At 41.4% G+C, this 19,907-nt stretch overlaps 1 protein-coding gene across 1 annotated transcript in view; it reads left to right on the forward strand.

Moving 5' to 3' along the window:
- The window catches only part of LOC139728848 (synaptotagmin-15-like), a 37,694-nt gene that overhangs the window by 8,323 nt on the left and 9,464 nt on the right, over positions 1-19,907 (forward strand). Inside the window, exons 2-4 of the mRNA XM_071639788.1 lie at positions 680-909; positions 9,181-9,376; positions 10,089-10,281. Coding sequence (XP_071495889.1) covers positions 680-909; positions 9,181-9,376; positions 10,089-10,281 — 619 coding nt within the window. The remainder of the gene's footprint in view (positions 1-679; positions 910-9,180; positions 9,377-10,088; positions 10,282-19,907) is intronic.

A 19,907-nucleotide genomic window follows, 5' to 3' on the forward strand; every position in this document is an offset into this window, starting at 1 on the left:
CACCTTCGTAAACAAGGCAATATTATTCGCGACGAGGAAGATTTCTTCTCGAAATGGCACATCAATCCACGTCTGACACGGGAAAGTCGCATAATTCTCTGTTTTGCGCGCATTTACGTAAGCTTCATCACCTCTTGGTATTTCAGCTGTTTTGCTCTTCAGGTACTGTGTTCAATTACACATTCAAATCTTCGTTCCACACTATCCGTATGCCTCTTCAATCCCAAACATGATCGCAAACACGCGTTCTCAAATGGTCGTAAGATTACCATTATTACCCTGGTGACGTCAGTATGCGGGCATAACGGTCGGAAAATGTCCGACACGCTGGCGTAGGCAAAGTAATTTAGCGAAAGCAAATGTTGTTTAGAAATCGCTTTGTTATCATCGTTTGTCGTCTAAAACGTACAACTTTTATGGGACGTTTTACGTTTTCGTACATGGTGCTTCATGGGTGGTTAACAACCCCTGAAGTTACCGAATGTTTTTCGTTCCTTAGCAACATAAAATGAGACACATGTACAATATCACTGCCGACACAAATACGTTTAGGTAAACGAGGCACAGGTGAACAAATAAGGTGGCTTGGTCAGCCAGAATAAAGCAGTCATATACAATTTTAATAGAAAAGAAAAGAAAGGGTTTTGTGCGTTATTTGTTTTATACATTTTGATTTTAGCACTTCTGTCTTGTCTCTCCCTCTATTTTGAATACAGTCCCGGTGGCGGGCATCATTGTTGGATCGCTATGCGGGGCCGTGGTGTTGGCTGGACTCGCCTTTCTCCTTTATCGAGTGTACAGGCGGAAGTGCGGTTCGCGCATGCGCTACGAGAGACTGGGCGGTATGCAGAAACCTCCCGCACCGGCCGTTCAGATCGACGGGAAAAGCTTGGTCACTCCGCCTGTCAGGTTTGTATGTTAAATGAAATGCAGAGTTCAATTACGTCATTGTCATTACTTGCAGTTTCTATTTCTGTATCATCAATGTCTCGTTACAGCTGTAGTACGATAAGGAGAGGTAAGGAGATAAGGTAAGGAGATGAGGATAAGGTAAGGAGAAGATGAAAGAAAAGATTAGGAAGAAAACTATGAAAGAGAAGACTTAAGTTGAAGAATTGAATAGGACGTAAAATATAAGTTCATCTAAATCGTGGTAATCATCAGTATTAACCTTCATGTTTTCTTCATGAAAACCATGGCCATCAGCTGGAGATAAGCCATACGACAGGGGCAAGGACGTGGTGACAGCATTTTGTTTTTCTAATATGCTGATGGGAGAGTGGGAGGTTCCGTGCGTAGGCGCAAAAGGGGGAACTGTACAAGTGTCTGCGTCCGCTGCAAGATCAACTCCGCAGTGTATCAATGGCCCATTGCCACCGGATTCGGTCTATGTATATTTCATGCTGCCTTGCGATGTCCCATGACCTAAAATGTAATGACCCTGCATTTCTGATAGTCTGGATGTATATATATATTTTTTTTTCCCGTGCCAACCACGTGTATAATCAATGAGAAATTTTATCTTTCAAGGAGAGCTGCGGAGACAGGCATTATAATCGATGTGATGAAATCAATGTAATATTAATGCAATTGAGAGAAGTGCTTTAGGTATGATGGCCAATTCAATTGCGCAATTGAGTGTTAAATCGATATCAGTGGCTATGGGGGATTTTTTTTTCTTCCTCGAGTTTTCTCTTCACATTTCCATTTGTCCTTCATTGACTGAAGCATATAGAATAATGCATAAAAGCCTTTGCTGCCTTAATTTTTCTTTTTTTTTTTTGGGGGGGGGGGGGGGTGCTAAGTGCCATAAGCACGCATGAAGTATAATGATTATGAGCTATATTTTGGCGGAATGAACGACGCGTAATGATTTAGCGCGGATCAACGAACTTGTAATTTTGACGAGTAATATTTCAGCATCAGTTCCAATCTTAATCCCGAGAAAGGTTTTATGTTGATTGTTTTATTGCGTAGTTTCGTTCACGTGTTTGTTAGATTGATTGTTTGTTCAGTTGATTGTTTGTTTCTTTTTGGGGGGAGATTATTCGGGTGCCGTTCCCTCCCGTCCACTTCATCCACATCGGAAATTGAAATTTCACATCATGCGCGGGCTGTGTGTGTCTGTGTATCCTCTGTGCCTGTGTCTGTGCCTGTGTCTGTGCCTGTGTGTCTGTGTCTGTGCTGTGTCTGTGTCTGTGTCTGTGTCTGTGTCTGTGTCTGTGTCTGTGTCTGTGTCTGTGTCTGTGTATGTGTATGTGTCTGTGTCTGTGTCTGTGCCTGTGTCTGTGTATGTGTATGTGTATGTGTCTGTGTCTGTGTCTGTGTCTGTGTCTCTGTGTTGCTGTCATCCCTGTAGTCATAGAATATAATGCTAGCTTCTATTCTCGCCCGCACCTACTGCCACCCCATTATGCCGCCATGAATACTAGTCATTAGTAATTAGTCATTAGTCATGAGTCATTAGTCACTAGTCATTTACATCGCTACTGATGTGACATCATTTTGCAGGAACCGTTCATACATTGCTACCTTTGATACGAAATACACGTACCAACCTCTCAGTGCCAGATGCGAGGTATTATCAAAAGACTATTTAATGTGAATGGAAGTTACACTGACCTATTAGGGACCAAATTAAACACATTAGGGAGCAAACTCTAATACGTTGTTATCAACTTTTAACAAAAAATAATAGAGAAAAAAAGACCATGCTAATGGCAAGAATTACAGTGGGATAAACAATGTATTCTCAAAAGATATGAGCTATGTCGACACAGTCTTTCAGACGGGGTCATCTCACGAGGCCGACAACCACGAGTCATACAGCCCACGAGTTCGACATTGAAAACAGGTCCATGCGTCATACAGCTCACGAATCATACAGCCCATGAGTTCGACACTAGGCAAATAAAGCCCATGAGTTCGACACTAGGTAAAAACAGCCTACGAGTTCGACAGATACAGCACGGGGCTTAATGTGTCGGTCTCGCGGGCCTTGTTTGCTTAGTGTTGAACTCATGGGCTGTATGACTCGTGAGCTGTATAGCTCGTGGGCTGTATGACTCACGGGCTGTATGATTCGTGGGCTGTATGACTCGTGGACAGTCGGTCTCGTGATGTGCACCCTTCCAGACAAGTAAACACAACTGGCAGACACGCTATGTCTATATCTACCGTAGATTTACACACACCACTCCAAATCTTGCCCTGTTTACATCTACTGGTATACTTTGAGGCCTCCTGCTGCTAATTGATTAGAATATTGCCCTCTAGTTAGCATTCTTTACAGCACACGGGCGTCCTCTTTGTCCAGTAAATTAATTCCACTTTAAAAGGACTTTATTCATTCCTGAATACACCACACCCTTGGCAAAAAACAAAATGCCACCTTATCATAGATGTATTTTAGGTCGAGTGCTAAAATGGCTTAAATCAGGTCCGACCTATTTACTGGAAACCCTGTTGATTCTTTTCGCGTCCAAACAGTGGAATCATCACACCCGTCCTTGAGTATTTCAACTGCTAATGGATTGCCAATCTTTGCTTATCCGGTGTTCTGTCTGTTTTACCGGATCATTTTATCAATTTCTCATTTGTCTTCATGCCCAGAATAACATCTCTCGCAAATAAAACTAGGAGAAATCTATAATGGCGTGTCTGAACGCGCCTCGGTGATTATCACCCTATAGTCGGCGGCAAAGGTTCATCCATGGAATCACCCGGTGGAGAATGCATTCAATGCACGTAGGCCTCGCGTATCATTATCATGCGGTTTATAAATGTTGTATTTCAGTAATCGCGCATTTCTGAATCACCGAACATCGCTATCAAGAGAATATACCGCTTATAAACCAGTGGTGGCCTCACCATGTAATGGGCTCATGAACCGTTTTCAAATCAGAAACGCATAAGCCTTGAGTGTGTGTGCGTGTGTGCGTGTGTTTGTGTGTGTGTGAGAGAGAGAGAGAGCTGATACGCATCCTATAATCCACTGAATTTGTGTATAGGTCTAGACTATAATATTGCCGTCATGCTCCGATGTTTCTCATAACCATAATATGGCAAAGACCGTTTCTATCGACTGGAGAGCTCGCTCTAGATAATATGCATGCCGAACACATCCATGATAAATGCATGTAAACATGATTCCGCGTCTTGAATCTTTTATCTGTCAGTAATAGATTAATTCGAAATGGAAAGTGCTCGTTCGGAATCCTCAAAGGAAAAATGCACATCCAAAATAAACATTTGAAAAGGTGCCTACATCAATAAAACAGTCTATTGTAAACCCAGGATGCAGGGGGGGGGGGGGAGGGGAAGGGTAGTCTCCACTCATGGGCGAGTCAGTACAATTTTGTCCACATTGTTGACATGAATGCCGTCTTGACTGGCAATGAAAATACACGTATAGGGAACAATGCCTTGTTCTTGAAGCACTTAACGCCGTAGAATATAGCTGGAGATCCCGCACAGCGCCGCCAGTAGGCAGTGTGAACGCAGCTCCTAAGAGCTTTCCATACTCCCAGTGCAATCAGAACCACACTCCTTTATAGTTGCCCAATACGGTCTTAAAGCGGATATAAATGCCATCGAAGGAAGATGGCGAATGATCAATAAAGTATTCATCAAGATTATAGTCACTGGCGTACTATATCCCGGGCCATGGTATTCTTTGAAAGATAGCCCCTCAAATAATAATAATAATAATGGTAATAGTTATTATACAATGACACTGCGCGCCGATAAGGACGAGTCAGTAAGGTTTATTCATTCTGGGAGGTCATGAAAAGTTAGTTTTAGAGTTGATGATATCATCTGATTTCGTATGTGAAAGGGGTTGCCCGTTTTAGATTGTCTGTCGTCAGCCCGCATTCCCTTCTTTGGTCACGCCACCGTCGTCAGCTTCCAAAATACCATCGCCTCATATTTTCTGCCGGCTCCCCATCAGTCCATACCGCTATCGACCAAATAACCTTCCGAGGAACGCGAAAACAACACCGCCGAGTGTACCTCGATGTGTTATTCATCGCCATTCTCTCTTGCCTTTTTTTCTCCCCACATTTCCTTCTGGTTCTGAGTCAATATCGAACAGGTGTCGATATCGCACGATTCCCGACGATATCATGCTCGTCTTGTCGCTTCCGCGCACTGCTCCTGCATAATGCAAAGGAAAAAAAAAAAGGTCCCTCGCTGAGCCGGAACTAATTTTTCTATCTATTGTGCTGTATCACAGTTCCACTCTTTGTTTGCGTCCTTAGAAGAATGGTTTCTCTCTCCAATCTAGTTACCCCCGCTCCGCCTTCCCCCATTCCCCTTGTTAAGGCGTCGACACACCGAGCATGGAAACGGCAACTGTCCGGGGTTTTTTTATATGGTGCGCCAAAAGGAACCATGTCTAATTTTGTTTTAAGAAATCAATAATTTGGTACAAAATCACGCAAAATTTTATTCTTATGTCAAAATCAAGAGCAACAAACTCACCTACTAAAGATTTATTTTGTAACAATATCATTCCACTCGCGGGAAAGTGATAATGTAACAGAACGGGACATTTTTCCTTTTGGCGCACCATAGCAAAAAAAAAAAAAAAAAAAACAAAACAAAACAACAACAACAACAACAACAAAAAAACCCTTACCGTTTACTTTACCGTCCTCGGTGTGCCGAGGCCTTTAATGTTGTTAAAGTCCGTCTCCGTGCCCGCGTCATCGATTCAATGTCATTGTATGGATATCGATCAAAGAACGCGTTTCTGCCACGCTCGAATCAATCTCCGTGAAACGAGCAAGAACTCGATGTGGGGATACTAGTTTGCTCTTGCATTCTTCTGTCGATTTCTTTTGTTGTTGTTGTTGCTGTTTTCATACAAATAAGCAACAGCACAAATATAGCCAGCAGCTATACAAGGAGGATGGAATAGCAATATCATAGACTTCTTGCTGAAATCATAAAAGGAATGCACACTCTTCTTATTCTCTGTGAGGTTATTCATCTATGTACCTATTTTGAATGCTTACATAATCCTCTCATTATGACTTCACTTCTTTGTTCCTTTCTATCCCTCTATGTGTGTATGTAGTATGTGGGTAACCCCCCTTTCCATATATATATATATAATATATGTATATATATATATATATATATATATGACCTATTCATACATTACATTTTTCATTCATTTATTTACTTATTTATTTCTTTGTTTATTCATTTTTATCAATTAATTAATCAGTTTATCTATTTACGTACTTATTTATTTTTCTTTGTACATTTTACATGATTTTTTTTAAATAGAAATTGGCATATGCTTCTTTTCTGGCAGGTTTTTTTTTTTCTCATTTCTTGAAATTGCTGACACCTGTCGAACTTTAATAGAGTGAGAGTTAGAGAGAGAGAGCGGAAGAGAAAACGAGAAAAAAAAAGACTGAGTGATGGGGGGGGGGGGGAGAGATTGTAGGAGAAAGAGAGGGAGATAGAAAGAGATGTTCACGTGACTTCTACCGTTACTTTGCCAGTCCATGCCCCGGGCGGTATCATATCTCTTCGCACCCTTGCCGGTGTCACCGGCGACTGCTCCCAATCGCTGCCAAATTGATTCGGAAGTCCGTTTGAAGTTCTACTCGGAGTAAATTGATTAAAACTCAGCGAAAAGGTTACAGCCACATACATACCAGGCCGGCAGAACAGCTCGACGGAGATGTAATGTAACACTATATCCTTTAGAATATAAGAAGAACGAAAAAAAGGAAATTGCAGCTGTGTGTTCCCCCCCCCCCCACCTTTCCATTTGTACCCATCAAAGTGTATTAGGGAGCAAGGCAAACGGCAACAATTACTGCCTCTCATCAACACTGGATTTTTTGTTCATCAAAAATCCATTCTCCCCATTTCCTTATCAAAATGCTCTCTCGTAACCCACTTCCCACGGCTTAATCTTGCGATGTTGGTTATTTCGTATAGGTATCCATAAATCTCGTCATTTCCGCTTGGCGGCTTAGGTGTTTGTATGTCCTAAATTCTATATTCCATGAAACACTCTTTGATGCTTAACTCTTTATGTGCCACGTTCCCACGCCTGACCCAGTCGACGTGATAACTTCGCATATTCTGCTCAAACGCACAAACTCGCCCAAACCGATCCATAAATCGCCAAATGCCGCAGTACAATGAGAGCGTTTCTCCCAATTCTATTTCTGCCACCTGTAGCTTGCATTTTATGTGGTGATTGACTATAAAGGGGTGTTTCTTGCTCCATATACAAGGGAATTCTAAGTTTCTATCACTGTTTTGTGTGCAAAAGTCATGCCTCTACAATAGAGTAGCTAATGGTTTTTTGAAAGAAAAGCAATCATAGATTATTTGTCACACAATTTACATCGAAAACAAAGCGTGGCATTTTCTCTGCATCTTTGCTCCTTACATGTCTAGGGTGACAAAAATCTATAAAAAATTACATCCATAGATTTGAAAAACAGAATGTTTTCCCAAAGCACCACTACATTGCTGTCTCAGAATAATGTGGCACACAGGGGGTTTGCACCATGGCACATGGCACATGGCACCATGGCACCACGGCACCATGGCACCACGGCACCATGACACCACGGCACCATGACACCATGGCACCATGGCACATGGCACACGGGTTAAGATGACATGGCACATGGGCAGTGTATACAGGACTCGGCATTAGCGGTGGCTCGTTGGCTTGCATGGAGCCAATAAGAAATTGACATCTGGCTACTAAATTTCCAAAAAGGGTGTCTCTTGGTGGTGCGATCGGGCAATTGAGATTCAAAGTGGATCGTTATTTCTTTTTATTATGGGACCACAAAATTTTCAAGATGAAAGATTTAAGTGGACCAAACGGGTAACCAGATTAAAAAAAAAAGTTAGTGTCGAGTTCTGAATTTATATATATATATATATATACATATATATATATATATATATACATATATTCCTGTCATAATCCTATGTTAAACACCTATCGCGATTATCCAACAACGGGAGTAGGGCATGAAGTGGCACAGAATAAAAATAGAGCAAGTATAATAGGGTTGACCAACCTTTGAACAGCTCCTCCTCCCTTTTCCTCTATATGTCTCTCGCTTTTTCGTTCTCTTTCTATCTCCCTACCTATAATATGTATATATATAATATATAAACATTTATATGTTTCCATAGCCATATCACCATCAGTCTATCTATCCATCTATCTATCTATCTGTTTGTCTACCTATCTATCAAGTTATCATTTGTACAGCCGACAGGCATTCCCGTGTTTGTAAATTCTTCCCCGCCCTATTGATTCTTGCCATATTGTCGAGCGAATTACCAATTTTCTGCTTCAAGATTGTGGGAAGCAGCGATATTCTGCGGTGTTTTTTCTTTATTGGAAGCACAAAGGAGGGAGAGAAATTCGATCAAATTATAGCTTTTTCAGGCCCGCATGCACCATTCGAAATGTCAGCTCGTGATGTAAGCTATACGAGGCTCTCCAATCTAAACACTGCGTTTGTTTATACGTGCATTCACTACGAGAACGACATGCATGAATTGGTGGTAGAATCAATGGGCTGCATTGAGGCAGATTGTGTAATGATTATATTTGAGATCCGAATAACAAAGAATAATTGATAGATGATCGCCGATTGATTGAAAAAAAAGGGGGAACATCGAAGTATGCTCTTAGGAATAGTAAAAAGTGCAGCACATTTATTATGATGATGATGATAACAATGATAACCCGTACTGAGCATTTCTCAAACCTTGTCAAAAAGTGTATCGTTTGGTGTTGTATTTTAGTGATATAATGACAAAAAAAAATGAAAATAGCATGGTCTTCTTTATCCATAGTAGCCTCTTCAGTGTTTACAGTGCTCTCATAGAGGGCCCCGCTATGACCATTACCTCGACTTTGCCAGTTACCCATTTACACACCTGGGTCGAAAAGGACATGGTGTAAGGATGTAAGCACTTGACGGGATTCGAACTCGAGACCTTTGACTGAAAGTGAAGTGTCTTATCCACTATGCCACGCCCAGTGCAAATACGCACTAAGATGATAGTATGGGAATATTTTTTGTGCCAATCTCTTGCGTTCTTCCTTTCCCGTTCTCTCCCTCTCCCCTTTTCTCGCTCATTCATTCTCTCTTTTTTTTTCCATCCTTCCAGCTTAAAGACTGTCCCCTTCACGCTGCCACCGGCTCCTATCCCAAGGGAGCGCATCGGAGGTTTCACATTCCCACCTCCAGTGTCCACCATGCCAGACCCCAACATGCTCGAGCAGCCCGAATTACGCGCAGCAGAGCGACGGCCATCAGTGACTATGGAGCGACGACCGTCGTACGCAGGTGAGAAAAACTTGCCAGTGTGAACGCGTCCCGCGGACACTATCAATTTTTATAATCTCATAATGCCACATCTATTTTCTCTTGCCGTTAAAAATAACTTCACCTATCCTCTTGTGTGTTTGTGTTGTTGTTGTTTTTCGGGGGAGGGGTGTTAATGCTCTCTAAAGAGAATTTCAAAGGACGTTGTTGTTTTTTCTGAAAATAGATGAAAATTTAATCAGCCAACGGCTCACTACAACCTATCAACTCTTTTCACAGGTCCTAGCTTTGTCCATGGTTATAGAATCAATTTGATGTTATTATTTCAATTTACACACACAAAAAAAAAATGAAAGAGCGGTCACCTAGTGTTAAGAAGCCAGAACAAAACAAAACAACAAAGACTGACCGTGGACAGTTATTCATTATGTAACGTTCCTCTACACTCCCCGGGCGTGAAGCCTGACCTAGTGTCGTATTCTAATAATGGAAAGAATAGCAATACGCTGTAATTCTAACGAGAGCCGTGGATAATAATCTAAGGCATAAGGTCACTCTATCGACTGGTTTGCATCTTTGAGAATTCATCCTTCGATCATGTCACCTGTAAATTAAATATTACGTCACAACCTCCCCTATCTATCAATTTTCCATACATCTATTTATCTTTCCATCCATCCATCTATCATTCATTCTATCTCTCTTTCTCCATGTGTGAATGATTATGTCTTGCCGCTAAAAGGCCAGCAGCCAACCATTAATTCGGACCAGCAGCAGAAGCCCTGCGTGACGTACGAGCAGGAGGACGGGCGGCGGGACAGCGTCGGGACGCTCAGTGTCTGCAGCGACTCCACCGAGGGCGGCTCGCCGACCCACAATACCTGCTCGCCCCGGGCCAGCTCCCGCAGACCGTCCGCCACGGAAGTGACGAGCCCGCCAGTTGGTGAGTCCCTAAACCTCTGTCACATTTTCCTTTCAAGAAGAACGAGAAAAAATAAGAAGAGAAATAGTCTAAAACAAAGAAAAATGACCATGGCATGACAAAGATCACAAGAAAATATCATGAAATCAAATAATTAAAGGAATAATTACTCCAGTAGTAAGCTCTTCAATTTGCATATGCATCCACCCTTGCACATACAAACACACATGTTGTACACAAGCAAGAATACACACCTACAAAGAAAGTGTAGCAGGGACAACTTTCCAATTCCTATTACTAGTAAGGCACATTTCCATCCAGTCACTGAAAGACGATTTTTTTTTTCAGCACTAAATATGAATTGGAAAATAGCTTGTTTTATACAAACTTATGTTAACTATATCATCAGAAAACAATGATAAAAACAGCACTGTAAAAAAAAAAGAACCCAGACCCACCTACCCACTGTAATCTGCCCCAACCCCATCCCCCATTTATGCTGCCATGATGGCGAATGTTAGGCTGTCATTGGTGGCTATATGCATTACTGAACCGCAATAGCCTTGTGCTCCTCGTCATAGACGAGAAATCTCAAGAATTGGGTGGCAAAGCCAGGTTGATCCAACCAATGTAAATTTTCCCGCCGAAATGTTATCATCATTTGAATTCTCACTGGATAAGCAATATGAGACAAATTATTAGGGAAGACGATGTAAAGACCGCTTGACGTGATCCGATGTAGGTGTACTCTACACACCGTAGGCATATTTCAGAAATTGAGATAGCAAGAATGATCGAGTCATTGGTACAACATTTAAACGGGGCTTGGGTGGCCTGCCGGCTTAGAGCAGACTCGATCTTTCCGCTGAAATCCCTACTGCAAGACACGATTTGCAGCCCCAGATTTTGATTACTGGGCCGTGAAAAGGGATCATTAGAGCAATCCCGTGGAGCCCTGGTTTGCTCACACCTTGAAAAATGCCAAGGCCATGAAATACGCAAGAAGCTTCTTTTTTTCTCTCCTTTCCCCTGTAAGTGTAGGCCTTCTCTTAAATTTGATGCAGTGTTGGTGGAATGAGCGCAACTCAAAGCGAGTTATACAGAATGAGCGTGGGCGGTATTCGCACGCCGATAAAATGACAAATCGTTACGTTGCTATACTTCCTGATATCCGCATCGTTGCGAAACAGAAGTATAAGACTATAATAAGCAACGGTTATGAAATCGGCGATTTATATTGGCGGCGCCTTTCAGGTATGAAAACTACCAAATGACATTCATTGACGACGGGATTGGTATATGTAACGGAACTAACTCGAATTTTTTTAAAAACATATTTACATGTTTTACATTTTTTTTAATGTGAGTTTTTCATAGTCAAGATGATAAAGGCCATGTCAATAGGAACGATTTTTTTTCTGTATCTTTATTCAATTATGAATTGCAGAAAGGCGCTGTTTCAGCGAGATGTGAAATTCATATTAGTCCCTTGTTTGGGTCACTACCATATTAAACAACTTGCATGAAAAAAAAAATCGTTGCAAGAAAAGTCAGTGCTATAAGATACGAATGAAATTACATTGAAATGTTTACTTTTTCTTAGAAACGTCAGTATGAAGCGCCACATAAATGCAATTATTATTATTATTATTATTTTCTATTTGGAGTGATTCATTAATAAAATATCATTAAAAAATCAAAATCGCAAAAGTTGTTGTTAATATGCACAAGAATGAATTGAATAAAACTAATCACACATACTTATTGATGATACAGATACAATTGGTGCAAATTCAACGTCGCCATAGAAACAACACCTAGGGTGTATATGGATTAGTGCCATATTTAACAGCATGCTTTGTTGCAATGCAGCCAAACCATAAAACCGTGTTTTAAAAAAATCGATATTTCACTTCAGCCGCGGTCACACTGGCTTAAAACATCAAGATCTTCAAGACGGCGATCTTAAACTGTGGGGTTTTTTTTGCCAGTGTGACCGCGGCTTTTGAGAAACCGACTTTTTAGTTTGTTATAATATCCATTCTAAAATGTGCTCCACATTATCATTTGATGTTGCGGAATGATTGAGTCAGCAGTGGAAATGTGAGAGAATATCGCACCATTTGTCATCATACGGGAATTAAAAAAAATACATATTTTAAAAAACTCGGTGTATAAAGCGGAAGAAACGGCATACCATGTGTTCCCGAGGGGGCGATGCAGGAAATCTGCCGAGATGTGCGCAGTTTAGGTATCATCCAGTCGGTCATAAACGCGCGCGGGCACGGATACGATACATTCAACGAGTCTATGGAGCCCCATCAAAAAGGGGTGCGAATCCGACGGCAGGTTCGGAGAAAGTAGAGCTTGCCCTACTTGACATTGGAACGTCGGTTGATAGATCTTTATGTCGTCCCGCTCTGGTTCCTACGCCGAGTATAACTGGAAACGATAGTCGATGACTAAACTCTGGTTGCACGGTATTGCAGAGGAGTTGACACTAAATACCCGATGCCTTGCAGACTAACTTGATGTTCGGTTTGTAAGAGTTATAAGACTACTTGAAAGACGTGGTGAGACGTGGTGAAAAGCTATCCTCTCGATATCTTTGACCTCTTCTTTTAATCATTTCAAATATAAGAACTGTGTAATAATCATAAAACCGAACCGCCACTCTAATGCGCACGCGCGACTAAACACACAGCACACACCTAACTGCCTAACGCAAACACCATGCACCTCACAGTGACCAAACCATTCTTCTGGCTTTTCTTTCGTAAACGCGAATCATAAATATCGGTATTAGAAAAGAATAACAACGATTTTATGCAACGAAATTGGCAGTGGTTACGAAACGGACATCAAGTGTATATTTTGTGTATTCACGTCGTCTGGTAATCCAACTTCCTTCCCCTTTAGAAGAAGGACGCTCAAGGAGAAGAAAAGAACAATACGTTTCGTGCCCCAGAAATCCCGATGGGAACGACCAAGCAAATATAACATCGACCTTTTCTCTATCGTTCTCTTTCTCTCTCGCAGAGAATTAAAAAAAATACAAACAAACAAGGCAGAAACTGTTAAGGGGTTGAAGTTATGCAATGACAGAATTTCCTAGCCAGGCAAACAGACAACAATCGGTGGGTACAAATAAAGAGCAAAACAAGATGAATCGACACTTAACTTGAAAGCTTTTTGGGACTTGTTTTCCACCAGTTTGAAATAATCGAAACTCGTTGAGCTCTTTTAATAGCGATAGCCGGCGGGTGAAAACAATACAGTGATAAGTTAGAGACGATATGTGCTGATAGTCACACACACACAAAAAGAGAAAATATTCACAGAATATACCGTCTTTTCACAATGTCCACACACACACGCACACACACACACATAAACACATCATCATTATGCACACCACGCGCACACACACACACACACACACACACGCCATCACTGCACATATACCCCCACAGACACCATCAATACACGTTATAACCACACAGAAACACACACACCCACACACACACTTACACTCACGTAAGTACTTATCGATCGTAGATATGAACACACTGGAGTTGCGTGTTTATCACATGACGCACGCATGAGCGTACTGTAGAAACATCATCCCTCAGGGGAGAGCCTCCGACATCTTTATTGTTTCTGTTCCATGTGGGTCCTGAGGGCTTTTGATACACATCCACCCCTTGTGGGACATCAAAATGTTAGCAATACCCCCAAAGCTTTGATGATATCTGAATTCTGACGAAGAGGAGAATAACGGAAAGATGGAAGGGGGAGGTTTTTTTCTGGTCAGTTGATATTTACAATTTGCATTTGTAGGTCCTTCTCAAAGTGTGTGTTTCGAAACAGTATTAATCAGAAGACCTTAATATCGAACTTTATTTCATGTATCATAAGAAAAAGACGGAAAGAAAAGAAGCAGCAAAATAAGAAGAAAGGACAAAGATGGTTTGTTTGTGGTCGTTTTTGTTTCTGGTTTTCCCCCTTTGGAGTAAGAATAGCTACCAGTTTAAGAAATTTCTTAAAATCGCAACCCTGTAGTCACGCCATAGCTTTGTAGAATTTCGGCGCGTTTACATTTCTTTACAGTGCAACGCTTCACAATATGTTTATAATTATGTTTCTTAGTCTATGTAAGTCTGAGGGCAGTGCTGCCTTTTTAATCTAATTTGTAAAAGAAAAAAACCTTAATGTTTGAAAAAAAAAGAGGGTGGTTTAGACAAACTCCGCATCTCGTCTCTCTCCCACTTCCCTATCTATCTATTTATCTTTCTCCTACCTCTGCTACTTTGCTTTAATATTCAAATTTCATACAGATACATAGATATGAAGAGATGATAGTACTGATCTTCAAAACATGCACGGTTCCCACCCCTATAATGAATGTGTTGTCAAACCCAGATACATAATTACATCAACGTACAACGTCAGAGTTCTGACACCATCCGCGATACAGAAGAAATAAATCCATAGGTTGATATAACGAAAGTATATAGATCTATCGAAACACTACCGATATGCACTAAACACGAAGTAGACAATATTTCCTCGTACTGTCTGCAAAAGGTGACACAAAACATGTTAATCTGTTTTATGAAAGCTCTGAATTTGCTCTCTCCAGAGATTCGACTTATAGCATCAAGTAACGCGTTTCATTTCCTGAGATTGCATTCGCCTCTCTATATTGTGCCAAGAAACTCTCATAGTATCAAAAGATGGAACATCACGTAAGAGCTAAATCCGTTCATTTTTGAAGCCTAATGCAGCTGGTGATCTAGTCTTTTGAGAAAACACAGATCCCATTGCTTTACCTTCTATAATATAAGAAAACAAAAGTCAGAATCCCCTGTACGCTCACGGCTTCACGTCCGTTGGTAAAGCAGCTCATGCGTATATGGCGTCACATGTATTAGCTGCAAAGCCGTAATATCGCATTCTGGGGTATCAAAGCAACACTGCTAATAGCGGGTACTACGTAAGCAAAGCAAGCATTAAAGTTATAGTGTGACGTCCGTCTGGGCAAAAGCTAACGTGTTTTGAGCACACCATTAACGACACAGTAATAACCGGACGAGACTCAAGCCGTCCCGGAAACGCCATTAAAGTTGTTAGCTTCTAGTAGTCCAACGTCCCATTGTGTGTGTGTTTGTGTATAGTCAAAACTTGCTATTCTGAAAACGCTATAAAAGTGACATAACCGTACTTTTTGCCAAAATGTTAACCATGCTGGAGAAGTTTTTTTTCTAATAATATTGCGCTTTGGTCTGCGGAATACTGCATCTTTCTTCGTTATCTCAAGAGGAATAGCTCATCATTAAAATCGATTTTACGCAACGAAATCAATCTTGTCGTGATCATTGTAAATCTCTGTCGCCCGAAGTGTTGCCACGCAAAACCAAAATATCGTCCAGTTTTTCAGACGGATGTTCCTGTCGGCAACCTTCAGGAACCTTCAGGAACCAACAAATTCTTAAGATATATCCTGATTTATAATTACTCACGCAATATTAGCTCTTGCATAAATCAAAGAGTACATGGACACGCTTGATCACCCCATGCAGTCAAACACTGAGTATAAGATTCTTGACTTGGAAAAGTACATCAGAGCTATTATACCAATATTTTAAGTCTGTTTACAGTGATAGAGTTGTTTAGATAATTTGTAGTTGATAGAGCTTAATACAAGGGATGCTTTTGTTGTTGACGTCCATGTCTATTTTTCTATATGTGTGTGTGTGTGTGTGTGTGTGTTTGCCGTATGAGTTGTGGGTTTCTTTTTTTTTTTCTCCTGCAACCGTCTTACACAAACACCAACAAAACCTCAAATGGCAGAGGTGAACATCTCCTACTCCAACTCACAATTAGACCGGATATGGATGTATGGATGCAGCGTTTGCCCCAAACTCGGCCATGTTAACCTCTATTGATAGAGCTGAATTGGATTTCAAACACGACTGCTGCCAGCGTGGGCTTGTATAGGATTACCGTACGAGCATTACATGTCAAAGAAAGGAAAATAAATGAAAGGACGGGAGACGTCATGAATTTTGCTCTCGCCCTTTTTTTTCTCTCCATCTCTCTATCTCTTTCTCTTTTTCTCTCCCTTTTTTTTTCTGTAAGAGGTAAACCAAGTTAAGCGAAACGCGAGCAAGCTTGCCACGGAATGCGGGCGTTCCGCGTGCTTATTGGTCGAGGTGTATTAGCTTGCATTGTCGCAGTATAGCATGGTATCAGTCCGACTTGCAACAGCAAAACCGACACCAGGGGGGCGTTTCATCAACGAGTTCGTCGGAGTTTTCACCGACGAATTTGCTATCAGCCAATCAGACCAAGAATTTCATTAGCTTTTAACAGTTGTCAGTGTAAATCCTTGCGTCTGATTGGCTGATAGTAAATTCGTCGGTGAAAACCCCCGACGAACTCGTTGATGAAACGCCCCCCAGGTCGGCCCTAACCGTTGTTTATGTAGAAACCGCAACCGAGAAGCGACGCGTGTTAAGACTACACACACTTTGCCCGTACACGCCGTGGCTCGAAAGAAACCGTATACGGTGGAAAAATACAAGGGCTGGTGGCACAAGTTTACTTTTATTATGATAGGCCGCACTAAATGAAAGCATGAAATGGAATGCTTGAATGAACTAATAGGAAAGTTCCAACAGGAATCATTAACAAGAAGATAAAAAAAAACGTACAAAAAGGACGAATGAACAAATAAAAATACTTATGAGCATACATATCATGCCATATAAAATAGGGAATAAGGATTTAATACAATGTAGATGTGCGATTTGACGATAGACAATCACGGACTCAAATGGAAACTGTGCAAATGCGATCTTATACTTCACTCACTCGCACACGTATACTTAAGCACCCCCTTCCCCCCCCCCCCCCCCCCCCGTTACTCACTGTCGTTATAACTTGGACGAGTGCTTACTTCCCACTTATGGCTGATTCGACGAAACCGCGAGGCATATGCGACCTTTACAAGCGAAACATGGTGTGTGTATTTAATACAAGCAGCTTGGGGACACTGTTCGCTGTATCGGTGCATAGTGGTAGACTATACAGAACGGAGGAAGTCTTTACATGAAATTGTCGGATGTACAAGCCGCCGTTTGTTTTACTCATCCTTGCATCTATACGGGATGTACGCCGCAGCTACATCGGTACAGATGTCAGCCATGTTTAAAATAATACGATGTTTTTGATCATCGTCTTTATTGTTATCATGTAGTTATAGTTATCATTTTATCTTCATTATCATAATCGTCGTTGTTATTATTATCATTAGCGTCAGCATTCTCAACATCATTATCATAATTATGATCATTACGACTACTTCTTTATTGGTTTCATCATATCATCACCACCACCACCATAATTATCATCATCATCATCATCATCACCATCATCATCATCATCATCATCATCATCATCATCATCATCATCATCATCTTTACAGGTAGCAGTATCTTATCGTAAGATGGCTACATGATAGCAGTAAGAGTGATTAAAGTTGCATGTACATCAAGCTAATAGCAGATGCGCCGGTTACGTGTCCTCGTCTGTTGTGAAAAATGTCCAGTTTACTGACTACGAACTATTGGACCGTACATCCCGAACTATACACCCAAAGCATTTGAGATTGGTCGCACATGTCAACAGAAACTTCTGTAACAACATTGGCAAAAAAAAACAAAATAAATGAATAAATTACGCGCTGGATGAAACATGAAGGATCACCTGTAAGATGTTACACCAGCTCGCTGAATTCTACCGCACGGTATCAGGCAGGTTATTAGAGTATCATTTTACTTCAGTAGCATAATGATGATGTATTTAAGACAATTCAAGGGGAACTCATTTCTTATTCAAACGACTTTGCTGCTGACATTTTAGATCATGCCACACCCACGCCTTCACGAGTCCCTCCCACATAACGCTACCGTATACTCCGAAAATAGTCACCATTCAGTCTGACCTCCGAAACACACCAAAGCACCCACCAAAGCCACCCGCAAGACACGGAGAGTTTACGTTCCACCATCAGTCTGTGGAGCACCAAACTTATATGGCGGTGTATGTCCACCCACAGACTTCGGTTTCATTTTCCCATGACATGACGGTGTACATGCTATTCAGGATGATTCGGACATACGTGGTTGTTTGCTTCGCCCTGAAGGGAGAGTGGGCAGATTTATACATTTTGCGGGGAAAATTCAAGATTCAAGGAAGAACATGAGCTTTTCACCAGTACGAGTTAATGATTAAGCAATGAACGAGGTTGGGGATAAATAAGATGCCCCCCGTAATTGTTTTCCTTCGTCTGATGGGATGGTGCAGAGAGGTGAATCAATTTTATAACGTCAGGCCGCAGCTGCTGTCATGACTGGTAACCTTTGCTTTTACTTAAATGACAGCATCCCGGTATAGGACAGTCGATTCATCGCCCCCCCTTTTCTCTCTGTCCCCACCCCCTCCCCCCGTCAGCCCCCTCCCTCTCCCTACTAATCTCACACACATTCTCACAAACTTTCTCTCTGTATTTGTCCCTCTCCTTTTCTCCTAACTCTATTTTTTTTCTCACTCAATCTATCGGTCTTTCTGTTAGCTATCAACTCATCTATCGATTTTGTTTCTTTCCCTCTTTCTTTCTGAATGCGTCTCCATCTTTCTCCTATCTTTCTCTCTCTCTCTCTCTCTCTCTCTCTCTCTCCCTCTCTCTCTCTCTCTCTCTCTCTCACGCACTCTGTCTCTCTTTCTAAACACAGCTCTCTCTCTCTCAACATATCAATCTATCCATCTATCCCTTCCTCTCCCTGTTTGCGTGTGCGTGCGTGCGGGGGGGGGGGGTAGTAGATTGGACGTGAGTGTTTGTATTTGTTTACTCTCCAGAATTGTCAGTCTGCCTTCATTTCCTAATATCCTGTCCAAGTCCCAAGATCGTTCAATTATCATGGCGAGCGCACAATTAATTTGGCCCCGCCCGTTCCTGAATGCCCCGCCCCGCGGGCTCAGAACACGAGTAACGGCGATCGCACCCCCTAGCTCTGTAAAAAAACGCCACATTCGGGCAGTAGAAGTTCACCATCAGTGCTAGAGGGCATTGACATCGTAAATCATTAAAAAAAAACGGTGACTCGGTTTAGGACCTAGCTGGTAAAGGGTTTTTTCGACTGATAATGGAACCTCGCTTCCGTATACCTGTGTGGGTGTATATTTCTTAATCAGTTTCAGAGAAATGTCTTTCCCCGGCGATGACATTCAATATCTCATTCTGCCATGCAGTACAGTGACTGAAAGAGTTGCGGAGGAGATAGTCACATATATTGACATTCATGGCGTTGATGGTGAATGCAGAGGTCATAAAACAAGTACACCTGCGTGGACTCTAAGTGAGTCATTCATTTTATGAATTTAACTGCTATATACAAATTCAGAGTTTGAACTTAAAAAAAACAGATAAACGCCATTTTTGAGCTTTTTAAGTACTAATTCAAAGGTTATCATCAAATACAAGAAAAATCTTTTTAGTGATACTGCACTCATTACATATATAAATAACAAAATGTATTTTTAAAGATATTATTAAAATTGTCCAATAATGCTTTTGGTATTTT

The sequence above is a fragment of the Diadema antillarum genome, unplaced genomic scaffold (genome assembly GCF_040938485.1).
Source record: "Diadema antillarum isolate AM-2024a unplaced genomic scaffold, OU_Dant_1.0 seq00000203_RagTag, whole genome shotgun sequence".
Lineage (NCBI taxonomy): Eukaryota > Metazoa > Echinodermata > Echinoidea > Diadematoida > Diadematidae > Diadema > Diadema antillarum.